At 59.6% G+C, this 13323-nt stretch overlaps 1 protein-coding gene across 6 annotated transcripts in view; it reads right to left on the reverse strand.

Moving 5' to 3' along the window:
- The window catches only part of ARHGEF11 (Rho guanine nucleotide exchange factor 11), an 88357-nt gene that overhangs the window by 9626 nt on the left and 65408 nt on the right, over positions 1 to 13323 (reverse strand). For 4 of the 6 annotated variants that reach the window (XM_086693337.1, XM_086693333.1, XM_086693332.1 and 1 more), the window contains 12 exons: positions 12318 to 12360; positions 11216 to 11312; positions 10960 to 11082; positions 8935 to 8958; positions 7780 to 7924; positions 7392 to 7488; positions 6587 to 6616; positions 3635 to 3761; positions 1065 to 1244; positions 938 to 985; positions 623 to 810; positions 225 to 371 (listed from right to left, as the gene is read on the reverse strand). In XM_086693337.1, coding sequence (XP_086549463.1) covers positions 225 to 371; positions 623 to 810; positions 938 to 985; positions 1065 to 1244; positions 3635 to 3761; positions 6587 to 6616; positions 7392 to 7488; positions 7780 to 7924; positions 8935 to 8958; positions 10960 to 11082; positions 11216 to 11312; positions 12318 to 12360 — 1249 coding nt within the window. The remainder of the gene's footprint in view (positions 1 to 224; positions 372 to 622; positions 811 to 937; positions 986 to 1064; positions 1245 to 3634; positions 3762 to 6586; positions 6617 to 7391; positions 7489 to 7779; positions 7925 to 8934; positions 8959 to 10959; positions 11083 to 11215; positions 11313 to 12317; positions 12361 to 13323) is intronic. The other 2 variants (XM_086693336.1, XM_086693334.1) reach the window with 1 other exon arrangement.

The raw sequence follows: 13323 nt of genomic DNA on the forward strand, positions 1-13323 counted from the left end.
TTTGGGCGGCAGTGCCGAGGGGAAGGGTCCGGCAGCCGTTCTGCTCCTGGGGGACCCGGGAGGCTGGCTTCAGGCCGCGTATCAAGCTGTCCGCCAGAGAGAGCAGGTGAGGGCTGTCTGCTCAGGTAGGCCCTGGCACACGGTCAGATGGGGACAGACACCTGAAGGCTGGCCGGAGAAGGGGTGTGGGGGAAAGACAGCGGGCGGGGAGGACGGCCCCTCACTGTGGATCTCTATGAGCTCAGGCAGGTTGGGGAAGAGCCGGGCCAGCTCCTCCCGGGGCATCAGGTTCTCCTTCTTCATTCGCTGGTAGAAGATCAGGTCCAGGACCCGGAGCGTGCGCAGATGGGAGGCTTCTGTCACAAACAGCTCTGAGCGGGGTGGTCGCGGGATGGGAGGGACACAAAGCACAGGGGGTCAAGCGAGTATGCGAAGTCATATGACTGCCACCCCAAACCACTTCTGAGGAAGCTGAGCGCTGGTGTCAGATCGCAGGGCGACGTCCCACCCCAAGGGCCATGCGGGAATGGCGACACGGACCCGGTCCCGTCCCCGGGGAGCCACCTGGCCTACTACCACCCTGTGCCCCCTACTCGCCCGAGACAGAGGGGCACATGCTCACCGTTGATGACCTCCTGCCGGTCGATCTCTCTCTGGCTTAGCCCAGCCACCACGTCCTTGCCCACCACGTGCTGCCAGTTCTGGGCATCCGGCTCCAGCTCCAGGTCAGACAGCTGGCCCAGATCGTCCTCTAGGAGGTGGGGGAGGAGGGCGTCTGCACCGAACCCCAGACTGGGGGACTCGATGCTCCTGGGGAAGAGGAGGAAGGACTCAGCTCGGGGTCCGCCCCCGTCTCTCCTGCCCGGAGCCCGCGGGAAACGGCGGCCGTGGACGGGCACACCTGGCCGGCCGCTTGGGGCCGGGACACCCCACTCACCTGCGGCCCATCTTGGGGGTGAAGGGCGGGGTTGGGTTCTCCAGAGACCTGTGGAGAGAAGTCAGCCCTCAGCCCCCGCTGCCCCTGCCCCGAGACGCCCCAGCTGAGCTGCCCGAGCCCTGCCCACCTGGTGGAGAGGCTGGAGGCAGAGGACGAAGCTGACTGGTGGAGGCGGGCGGCCTCCGCGGCCGCGTCCATATCTACGTCGCTGCGAGAGCGGGGCACGTTGTCCGCCTTCCGAGACCGCTTCATCTCCTCCCGGCCCTTCAGGCTCTCCGAGCGGCCCAGGCGAATCTCTGAGCGTGAACTGGGGAAGGAGGACCGGCAACCTTGGGGTCCCACGTCCCGGACGAGCTCTCCTCTGCCACCAAGACTCCAGGTGCCTCCCCTGCCCCTCCCCAGTCCGGCTCGATGGACAGAGGCTCTCATCGTCCCCATGGCCCACCAGGAAATGAGAGCGGGGACCAAGAGATCAGACTTGTGGTATGCCACAGACCCCAAACCCTCCAGGAAAGCTGTGGATGCCGCAGGCCCTTATTGGGGACCATGAGGTCCTCGCTCCTGTCCTGGACTGTCTGGTGGCCGGACCATCTTTCCCTCGACTCCAGAGCAGGTCAGCTCCCACCGCGGACCCCGCTTGAGGCAGATCTCTTCCTTTCATAGGACTTTCTTCTACCGAGAAGTACAGGCACTTCCTTCACACTTGTCCTGGCCTCCTCGCAGGCCTATCAGAGATTCTATCCACGGATGGGCTCCTGCCCCTCCAGCTGTGGTGTGGATTCTTCTGTTCTCATCTTGTAGCATCCTTCTGGAGCTTCCACGTCCCCTCCTGGGGGCAGGCTGGCTGGGGAGGGCCCATCTACTGACCGGCAGGAACCCGCTCCCTCATCTGCCAGGTTTGGCCAAAAGACCCACAGACAAGACAAGACTCAGCATCTCCAGTCCCAGAGACCCCTCAGTGTGAAGAGACGCTGACGGCCAGGTGTTCTTTTCCGCATCCTGCAGAGCATGAGCCGGGAGACAGCTGGTGTCTCTGAACCCTGCTGCCCCAGGATGGTGCCTCCTCCCTCCACGGCCCTGCTGGCTTGGTTCTTACTGACCTGCTCACTGATTTGCATCCTGGCCCCCTGCCTCCAGGACCAGGGACGGCCTACGGAGTCTGGGCAGCTCCTGAGGGCACAGCAGGCTGCTGTAGCAAAGGAGGCCAGCACCCTGAGCTCCATTTATCTCGTGTCTCTCAACTGCCAAGGACTCAAATGGAGCTATCCCTGAAGCCACGCTGCCAGCCGACCGCCTCAGACCACCCCCTGGGGGCTGCTAGAACGCCTCCAGCCAAGACCACTCACCCAGCACTTGCACCAGTAACCCACAACAGGCCACCTGAGCACCAGGACAAGCCCCCACAAGCGAGTAACCTTCCTCCCAACAAGTGGGGCGACCTACCTCTGGTCCCCGATCCCTAGAATACTGCCTTCTAGACCCGGGGGTTCTTATACCTGCCGACCTCTGACCCACCGTTTCTGCTAAGATTGCTGGTGAGCTTACAGTCAGCAAAGCCAACGGCTCCCGTGGACAGTGGATTCGGGATCCTAGGGTCTCAGGGCATGTATAGCTGGCACCTTCAAGAGCACTATTTACGAACGGTCTCAACTTTTTTCTCACAACATTGGTATCTTGTCTCTACACGCCTGATGCATCTGTAACATCGGGCCTACACATCCCGTAATTTATACATTTAATTCACTCAATGAGATTACACAGAGCTCGGCCTCTTGGCTCAGGACAGATCTAACCTTCACCTTCCCTTACAGCTTTGTTTGTTCTCATGACGGCAGAATCTCCACATGCACTGAGCTTACGAAGGTTTGCTACAAGCAGGGGTAACCTTGTGTGGGAGCAGGAACGGCGGACTTGTAGTTTGGTCAGTTTCCCAGGTAAAATGGTTTGATTCCCTTGGCCACTCCCCAGTGACCCAGTGACCTGGCTTGCGCCTGCTCAGTAGGCGCGCACGTGTATGATTTCTGTGCACGCAAGACCCCGTCTACGATGACTCAAGGGTGACTCAGGGAAGGTGCACGGAGCTTTCTGACCACAGGTGGTTCTAAGTGTTGGCTGGAGAATTTCAGACATGACGTGGCTGCTGTCGTGCCGCGGTCCGGAACAAGTCCGGGAGCACGCCTCGATGCCAGAGAAGGGTTCTCACTGGAACGTGGCCAAAGATGGAGAATATACGAGATGCCGGAGCTGCAAACCCTCTTTTCTTCTCGAAAGTGCTTTGGAACCAGCAGAGCCAAACTCCGGTGCTCTTCCTCACGGGCGTCGGGGCCAACCTTGCCTGACCCCTGCATCCCCGGGACTGTCCCTTGCCACCCCTGCCCCAGTCTTCTCCAGCCTTGTCAGGTAGGGTGTCGGGATTAGCTGCTGTGTAATATCCTCTAGCTGCTGAGTACCCAGGCGGTGAGTCCAAAGGAAACGTTCAAGACACGCAGTCCCTGGGCTGGGAGGTCGGGGGCCCTGCTCGGTCTTCTGGTGGCCTGACGGCCGACACTGGCGTGTCTTCAGAGCAGCTGCGAGTTCTGCGGCGGGGATCTTATGGTCTAACGGAGTGGGGGGAAGCACCTGGAAATAACCCTGCAGCACACCCTGCCCAGGCTCCCCTCCGTGGGAAGCCGGCAATTCCCATGTGGCCCTTGCTACCTGTCGCTTTCCAGCAGGTCCTCGGGAAAGCTTCCTGTGGAGAGCCGCTGCGTCCCGGGCTCTGGGGCGTCATACGGCTGGTTGTTCTCAAAGTGCTGAATGATGTTCCTCACGTTGCCTGGTTTGACTGGAAGCAGAAAGACAATGAAGGGTACTCTGCTTTCTATTCGGGACCCTCGCTCCCGTTAGCCCAGAAGACAGAGCAGTGAGCAAGCACGGATGACAGCAGCACCGGGCTGGGGACTGGGAGACGTGGGGGCTGGTCCTCTAGACTACTTCCTGGTCCTCTCCCAATAACCCGGAGAGTGACAGGGGCAGTCCCTTGCTCTCTCACATGCAAAATGAGACCATTTGGAGGTATATTTCCTGTGGGTATTCCTTTCGGCTCTCACGTTATTACAATGACTCTCAGGCTTAATTAACGATGAGATTTTTTCCAAGAACCGAATACAGAATAGAATACCAGCCAGGAGCACCCAAAACGCATCTGTCTGTAATTTGGCCAGGTTGCCAGGTTATATCAATCATTTCCCAAGTTTATATTACTTTTAGAGCTCATTATTTGTTCTTTTTTTTTGACTTTCCTTCCTGTCCTTCCAGTCCCGGCCCCTGCCTCTAGTTGCTGCCATCACTGTGAATCAGACCCTTTATTATCAGTGAGTGGGGGTGGTCTTAGGTAGAACAGAGAAAAGGGGTCACTCTCTGGCATTCAAATTCCAGCCCCTCTTCAAAGCTAAGACAAAAGAAGGCTGTTCTTGTTCAAAGAAACAGAGAGAGCAGGTATGAAAGTCACGAGGCTCATGGGATACCCGCAGAAGGTTCCTCCTCAGAGATGCAGTGACATCAGCCCAGAGCTGGGCTTCAGAGGCCGATCTGCCAGAGACCAACAGGAAGGCTGGGGGTGGGCAGGGAGGCAGGTGAGGCCCTGATCCTACCCACACTAGCCAGAGTCCCACCCGTGCAAACCTACAAATCTCCCTAAGTCTCTAAACTCAGGTTTCATGAGAAAGTTTCCAGGCCAGAGCAAACAGAACATCCAGCTGGTCTCTTCAAACTTCGTATCATTTAGGCAGGTGGCCGGGGTAACAGTTTTCCAGAGATGCGTAACAGGAGGCCGTGTCAGGAGCAGGGGCTGTTAGCATCACGCCCACTCTGGGGACTGGGGCCTGAGCTGCCTGCCACAGGGTCAGCTCTGCAGTCACAGCCTGAGCAGCCCTGCTGGGTGATGGCACGAGGGCCTGGGAATACCCTGTAACAGGAGGCCGCCGGGCTGAGCCCACTGCTCCCTCCCGTGTGTCGCCTGTGCTCGGGGTATAGTTCACCCTGTGACGACAAACGGGGAATGCTCTGAGAGGCGGCACAACTGAGGAAAGTCAGTGTAATGGGGGGAGAAAGGCAGAAAGGAACGCAATTTTTTAAATGAGCACAGTTTTCACTGGTGTCCCCTGTTCTCCTTCCTCCATTCTCTGGACGACAATGAAATGGAAGGGTTAAGTACATTCCATATTATTAACAGTCAGTTATGGTCGCTGTTAAACGGGGGCAACAGCTGATGACTCTAACGGTCACTCAGTGCTGACCCTTCCTCCACCTCTGGGGGCTGTTTGGTCTTTAGACACGGACATAGGCTTTGCTGATGTCCTGGGAACTTGAGAAGCAAGGCCACACCAAATCATTAGATTACAATGGAAAGACCGAACTCAGCCCTGGTGAACACCCAGGCCCCTTACCCTGTCCTTGGGCTCCCGGCCCCTCGAAGCTGCTGCTTCCTCCTGCCTCCACTGGGGCAGCGTGGACAGGAGGAAGTGTGTGTTAAGATCTAAGGGCCTGGGTCCCAAGGCCATTCTTTTATTTTTCCATTGTTTTATATGCCTTTTCTCAAAACTTAAAACCTTTTTTTTTTTTTTTTAAGTAGCATAAGGAGGGGTGCCTGGGTGGCTCAGTCGGTTGGGTGACCGACGTCAGCTCAGGTCATAATTTCACGGTTCGTGGGTTCAAGCCCCCTGCGTCGAAGTCTGGAGCCTGCTTCGGATTCTGTCTCCCTCTCTCTCTGCCCCACCCCTGCTCACGCTCTGTCTCTGCCTCTCTCTCGAAAATAAACATTAAAAAAAAAAAAATCAATAAAGTAGCACGAGTCTAGGAATTTAGTAACTTTGAAATAATTTTGAAAATCGTTATTTTTAATTGTCACTTCACATAAAATGAATTCTAGCCACTGAACAATTTCCTGATTTCACTGCACTGCTCTCTCTCTGCACAGATTCACAGTAGAGCCTTGACCACATTAATCACGTGACTGTACTCGTGGGAGCCTCACTGATGAGAAATGAGTTTGCCCAACTGCAGGTTCTCAACCTCTCTGGGTTAATGTATATGACGTGTTCGTTTTCAGCGCACAGACCCCCGACGGCACCAGGCCCTCTAACACACAGCAGGGGTCACTCTCTTCAACCGCCGTGGTGACGCCACGCCGTCCATGTTAAGTCAGGAGCGGTGGACGCGCCATGCTCAAGGGCTGAAGCAGAGCAGGTGACGGACGGTGAAAGGCCCCCAAGAAGAACTGTTAGAGACCCACTGTTTACGAAGGAAACCCCGCATAACTCTCAAAAATGAGGATTTCCGTTATTTCAGTCGAGACAAAAACCTGAGAAGCTCGGGCAGGACATTTTAATGTGTGAAGGCCTCCCTCGTGCACACGGAGCCCTGGACCTTCGGAGCCTGTTCCCTGAGATGTGAGACAGGGACAGGGTGGGGCCGAGGGCGGGGAGGCTGGCCTCCGTGACACCGCCAGGAGCAGCCCCTTGCGGAGGCAGCCGGAGCAGGAGAGAGGCACACGGAAGACGGCGACGGAGTGACGGGATGGGGGACGGGGAAAAGGGACAGACAGACAGACTGGAGAGATGGGAACTCAAAGCAAAGAAAAGCAAAACCCACAGAAAACGGTCCTTTTACCTTCCACAGGGGACAAGGGAATATGAAATGCTAAAAGAAAACAAACAGAAACAAAAGTAAACCGTGAAAAGTCAAATTAACGTCTCCAGAGTCAAAACAAAACTTACATCAAGCTGGAAAATGAAAAACGAATGGCAAAAATCACGTCTGACCTAGAAGAGTCCCCCCTTCTACAGCCCCCAGGCAGCAATATCAGAAAAGGCCACCGGCCCACCCACCCCCACAGCCCTTCCCAGACTCCCAAGACTAACACTGGGGTCTGAAGACGCCGACTGGGAGGCCAGCAGGAAGTTCCAGACCGGCGACAGGCTCAACCGAGTTTCAGGTGAGCGGCAGCATCGGGGGTGTCACTGGGCCCCCACCTCCCACTCCACATGCAGTTCTGCTTAGCAGTGAGTCAGACTTCCCATCGAGGGCCCACAATTGCTCCCGACACAGCTCAGGGGCACAGACGGAGCCCACTGGTGAAGGTGAAGGGGGCATTTACTGTCAACAGGGCGGCCTTGCCAGGCGGGAATATTCCTCCGCGTGGCTGCTCGGTAGCTATAACTGCCCTGAGCTCCTAGACTAAGGCCCGGGGACTGGCATGACCTCCTTGGCTCGGAAGCGTCATCTGCACCTCGAGGAGCCTGCGCGCGGTGTGGCAAGGGGACAATGAGCAGCACTGAGCGGGAGCTGCGGTCTCAGAGGGCAGGCGGGCGTGCGGCTGCCGGGACAGGGAACACCCTCTGCCAGCCCCCCGGTCGGTGACGGGGCCGCCGCCCCTGCCCGAGGCTGCCACCCCCCCCCCCCCCCTTGTACTCACTGCTCTGCGAAGAGCCTTTGGGCTTCCCGATGTACTTGAGGATAGGGTTTCGCCTCTTGTCCTCCAAGGCTTCCTTGTCTTTCTTGGAATTGCTGCTCTGTTGGGACAGGAGACACCAGCTTTGGAGAAGGTCCCAATCCCCAGACTTAGCCACTCATCCCTGCCACTGCCCCCCAGACCCGCCCTGAACGGCTAACTGCAAAGCAGACTCCTGCTTGCTCCCGAACCAGCACACGTGCGCCCGGGCCGGGTTTGAGCTCGTCTGTGGGTTCTCACGGACTCCCCATGCAAAGGCAGCGAGGGTCAGGCGCAGTCGTGAGTGGCTTTCCCGGGTTGGCCTCATGCAGAGACCCGCACCAGAGGACTCTTGTCCAGGTAGTTCTGTCACCTTCTTGGTCTTTGGGAAGAAGGGCAGCCACTTGTCCTTGTCAGGAGCTGCCTGAGCCTTTTCGGCTGCGCCGGAAGGCCGTGCCTCTCGAAGACGGAGCCCGGCGTGGCTCATGTAGGTATTGAGGGCGAAGTCCATGGGGGCGCTGTGAGACGGGAAGCAGAGTGGTCAGTCAGAAAGCTCGAGCTGTGCCCGCCAACAGGCGGAAGGGCCAGAACCCCGCTCCGAACAATCTCCAAACTACCACCCAGGGGGGTGACAAAGGGAGAGTTCTGGGTCAGGGTGTTTGGAAGGAGCCCTGGAATTCTCAAGGGGGGGCACAGAAGGACTCTTGGCTAGCAGGAGTCCTGGGAGAGACCTAATTCTCTCCCTAAGCAGAACTCTTCCTGAAGGGGGGAGAGCGGCCAGCAGAAGGATGTGGCCGGTCCCTACAACGTAAGCCAACAAGCCGGCAGGCCTGGAACCGACTGAGGCCCACGGCCACGGTCCTCGGGCATCCACGTGCGGTGGGGTGGCAGGGAAAAGGGGAGAAATGCTGGCCTGCCTCTGCCTTCACCACCTTCCCGGCCCTGGCACTGAGAGAGAGATGGAACGGAGCCGCCACGGGCCACACGTGGAACCGTCCAGAGCTGTGTCTGGAAGCGGATCTGGCCCTGGATTCAGGAGGCAGGTCGGGCACTCTGGGCACTCAGTGCAGCAGGGGCTCCGGCCCCTCCTCCACAACCGCCCTGGCCTGCCTTCCTCCAGCTCAAGCGTGCGCACACTCTTCGATGCTGGCTGCTTGAGGAGCGGACACGCATACCGGCTGCGGAAACCCCATAACCTGTGCCAGAGAGGAGAGGCGTCGCGCCCCGGCTCCCCGACAAGGGCTGCTGACTCGGACCGGTCCAGTCACCAGCACTTCACGGTGGCTCAGAGGTGAAAGCCGGAGGGAGACGCAGAGCTAAGGCGGAGGTGGGGAGGCCGGCTATGTGCACGGTGGGGTGAGGGCAGACCCTTGCCCCAGGCGGCGGCCCCAAGCGGCAGGGGCCTGGACCTCACAAGCCGCTGTTACGGTTACGCGACACCTGGGGCCATGGCTGGACACACTGTGACCTCGATGCTCAGGGCGCCCTGTGTCCAGAAGGATGGCAAACGCACCGCACACTCACTCACCTCCTGTCCTCCTCGTACTTGGACCTGGAACAAAAGGAAGGAGCCATGACGCGCACGTACGGCACAGGCGTGTTGGCCGCGCAGACACAGAGGACGAGGGCGGTGGGGGCGGGGAGGCCAGACCTCGACTCCGGTCTCAGCTCTGAGCCCACGTGGGGCTCAGGAGGCGAGAGCGCTCACCCCCTCGGGGGCCTCGGCACAGGGACTGAGAGGTCCTTCCCGCTGAAGGGGGACGTGGCCAGCACTGTGACGTGATCACGGAGGAAGGGGCCCGTCCTCGCCCAGCCAAACTCGACTGAAGGGCTGGGCTGACGTAGAACTGGAGGAGGGCGGGTGGCCCCTCGAGAGCCGACCCAGAGAGACCTTCCCACACGGCGGTGGAGGCAGCAACGACCAGCTGAGGGGGCACGATGGGCCAGGCACTATTCTAAGCTATTCACAAGCTGATTGAGATCTCAAAGTGCCCGGTGAGGAGGTGTTAGATCTCCATCAAGTGAGGCTGAAGCTTCCCGTAGAGACCACCCTGAGCGGGGTGCCCACTGTAACAGGCCAGGGAAACTGAGGCCCACAAAGATCCAGGGCTTGGCTGAAGGTCAGGGGGTTATTCCCAGGAATATGCCCCTGTGTGATGTCTGCAGTCCTGTCTCTCCTCTGCCAGACTTAGCCTGCGGCCGCACCTCCAGGGTGACGTCTAATACAGACCTCAGACTCAACATGCCCACCTCGGACTGCCCCCCACACAGCCGCCCTGATCCCGGCTGATGGCACCTCGTCCTTTCTGCCGTGTAGGCACAAACCATGGGGTCTTCCCCGACCCACACTCAGTTTTTAGGGGATGCCCATTTGCTCTACTGTTAGGATACATGTGGGACACCGACCGCGTCTCACCGCGTGCCCCAGCCCTGCCCGGTCCAAGCCCCACCGCGTGGGTTCCCGTGCGGCCCCTCCCCGCCACGGACAGGGAAAACCAGAGGCCGCACAACCGTCCTCAGGCTCTGCGGCTGCCCTCCCGTCACCTCTCTGACTTCAGCACCCACCTTCTCTATCTGCTCTGGTCTCCGCTGCTCACCACACGTCAAGCACGTGCCTACTTTGCCCTGCCTCTTCCCCCCAGCGGTCTTCAAGGATGACGGTCCCACTTTCTTCAGTTGCTTAAATGTTACTTGGTGGGGGGGGGGGGGGGAGGCTCGCCCTGGCCGCCCTATTTAAAACCGTCACCCGCTGGCTCTGGTGCGCCCGACCCCTTCCGCCAGCCTGCTCTGTCCCCCTCGTTGTCTCCAACGCGTTACAGGCCTTCCTTATTTCTTGCACATTGCTCTCTCTTCCCCCTATGACGTGAGCACCACAGAAACTGTTGTTTTGTTCACTAACACGTCCCAAGAGCCCAGAACGAACTCCGCACGTGTTGCTGCATTGAATGGCAGCGTGAACAGAGACTCTGGAGACAGTCTCGTCCACCTTTTGTCATTTTATAGCTGAGACCAGGGTCCCAGAGCACTGAGTGGAGAAGCCCTTAAGTCTGATGTGTCCCCACAAAGTCACGTGGGTGGCGCTGGGAAGACGGGACAGGAGAGGCACGGCCACCGCAGCTGAGCCGAAGTTCCTGACCAGGTTAGTCAGGCCGGTCTCCTGACGCCCAACTGAGATGATCAGTTGAGAATCGTTCACCCTCCCGCCCGCCAGCCGGTCTGCCTCCTGAGGGCCCACGTGTGGCCCTCATGCCAGGGTCCCTGTGACCCTAAGGACAGGAGGCAGCACGGTCAGGAAGAGGGCTCGGAAGGGGAGCAGAAAGCTCCGTGGGGAGCCGCGGAGTCCCGCGGCCCCGTGAAATGCCCAGTCTCGCCTGAGCAAGGCAGCAGGCGAGCCGGGCCCTCCGCACCTTCCCGGGGGGAGGATCCGGCAGACGTCGTGGGGGGAGAGGCCGGCGAGCAGACGCACAGGACACTCGCGTCTGTTCGGCACTTCCGGGTGGCGTTGCGGGGGGGTGGGGGCGGGGGAGTGGGGGTGGGGTGGTGGTGCACTCACAGGATGTCTCCCAGGGCAGCCAGCTGCTTCTCGGCCACTTGGCGTTCTCGGAGAGGGTCGCCGTCCAGGTCCAGCAGGTCATTCTCACCGTACAGACTGCCCAGCCCCAGGGTGCGCTTCGTTCTAAGACAGACAAAGCAGGCGCACACGTGTCTCACAGACGCCCGGAAACAGCGAGGCAAATGCGCTCACGAGAGACGCTCGTCACAGGGGACAGACGGGTGAGGACGCAGAGGGAGCAGGGGGGACCCACAACCTGTAGTCCTGGATCTGCTCCTGGATCTCGGGCATGGCCGCCTCCTGGGCTTCCCGGAGGGCAGCGCGGACGTCCTCGCTGCTGCGCAGACGTGAGTCTGGTGGGAACCCAGGGAAGGAGAAATGGGGTGTCGGGAGAGGGGGCCATGCCTGCTGAGCCCCGAGTCCTGGACCCACCAGGCCACTCCCGAATCCAGGACTGGACTCCTGTTGTCCAGGTCCCAAGGCAAGCACAAAAACATTTTCTGGATGTTTGAGGCTCTGTTATGTGGACAAATGAAACCCCGTCTATGATCAGATGGGCCCAGGGGCTGCCCTCTGATGCCACAGTGCAAACCCCTCATTCTTCGTGGCCACCGGGCCAGGGCGCGAGGCCGAGAAAGACAAGCACTTCACATGAAGCCCCGACTCCCCAGCGGAACCTGGACGGTGTCGGTCCCGCTCCCCCAGCAGCTTCACGCGGTCGAGGGACTCTACCCTCTGGCCTCAGGCCACAAAGCACGCTTCCCGAAGGCAGCGTGGGACGCCTGTTCTCTAGAAAGCTGCCTGGGACCCGCTTCTCAGGCTGACACCCTCTTATGCCGCCTTCCCTCAGCTCTCCTATCACGACTAGAGAACGAGATGGGGACAGAGCAATCATTGGCCGGCAGGGTCCTCACCGGGCCAAACGCCGGCAGCATCAGAGAGGAATTCACAGAAACAAAAATACTCCAGAGATCCCGACCCGAGGTGGGATGGAGTGAGGCCCCGGCTTCTGGAGTTTCAAGAATTCCCCCAGGGATTCTGGTGATCGACCAGGCTTAGGAATCCCTCAAGTCCAACTGCCCTTTCGTACAGATGGCCCCGCTGGGCCCAGGAAGGTCCCGGGGAAGGCTGGCAGAAACGAGCTCAGGTCTGACGGGGGCACGTACTCCCGGGATGGGCTCCCCAGGCAGGGCCTGTCCCGTTGCGCGGCCCGTCAGCCATCGTGAGGCGCTCGGGGGGAACCGCCCCTGCTTTCCCTCCTAGAGGAGGGCTTCCCAGGGATGGGGCCCACGTGCCCTCTGTGCTCTGCAGCCTCCCACGGCCCAGGACAAGAGCAGCTGGCTAGTAAACTGACTTACCAATTTCAGTCTGCAACACCTCTGGGACCTTCACTCTCAGTGGCTAGAAAAGAGAAGAGTGGGGGCGGGGGCAGTGAGGCCCACAGCCCAGGGTACGTGGGCGATGTAGCACGGTGGCAGGGAGGACTGGAACGCCCCTTCTCTCCTTCCCGGACACCCGGCCCACCGTCCTCTCCTCCGCCCCCTCGTAAGCCTGCACTCGAGCATGAAGCTACAAGGTGAGCTGGGCCACCTTCTGGGGCACATGTAGGCTTCCCACTTTGCTTCAAGGACATGGGGTGCATGGGATGCACGGGTGCTGACTCAGCACCAAGGGAGCAAGCTTTACTGGGCCGTCTCTGCTCCCTCAGGTTACCGAGTGTCCCAGTGAGCGGAGAGCAGAGGGACTGACCGCGGGGACGGGCCGGTTCTGCAACCCCCACAGGGTGCGGCTGGCAGCGGCCGCCCCCCTCCAGACCCGCTGGAGGGAACAGGTGTGGAAGTCTTGAGAAGGACACTTTACTCCCAGTCTCAGGAATGCTGCGAGCTTATGTTTTGGAACTGAGAGACTGAAGTCGTTTGGGCATCAGCATAGCCGCTCACACTGGAGAGTCCGTAAGGCGTTGCCCTGTGCAGGCAGGTGCCGCCGCAGCCCGGCCCCGTCCACACGGGCGCGCGCTCTCGGCCTCCTCCCCGGGAACTCTGCTCTGGGCTGGGCATGAGAGCCCCTAGATCAGTGAGCCCAGACACGGAGCCAGCACCGATCTAGGGGACAGGAATCAGGGTTTGGCACCAGCTCCTTCTCTCTCCAAATGTTTGGAGAGGCCACGTGCATTCTACCTGGCCACACGCAGAACAAAGGGGCCGGGAGAGCAGCTCAGGGTTGAGAGCAGGGCCGGGAACAGGACCCAGGAGCCGTCCGTCAGCCCCAACTTCTCCTGAAGAACGGTTTCCATCCAGCCTGAATGTATGGCTTCATTTTTCCTCTGCTCCGAGTGGCCCCCAGGAGTACAGTAAAATTGTAATT

This window comes from Puma concolor, chromosome E4 (genome assembly GCF_028749965.1).
Source record: "Puma concolor isolate L17-30 chromosome E4, mPumCon1.1.hap2, whole genome shotgun sequence".
Lineage (NCBI taxonomy): Eukaryota > Metazoa > Chordata > Mammalia > Carnivora > Felidae > Puma > Puma concolor.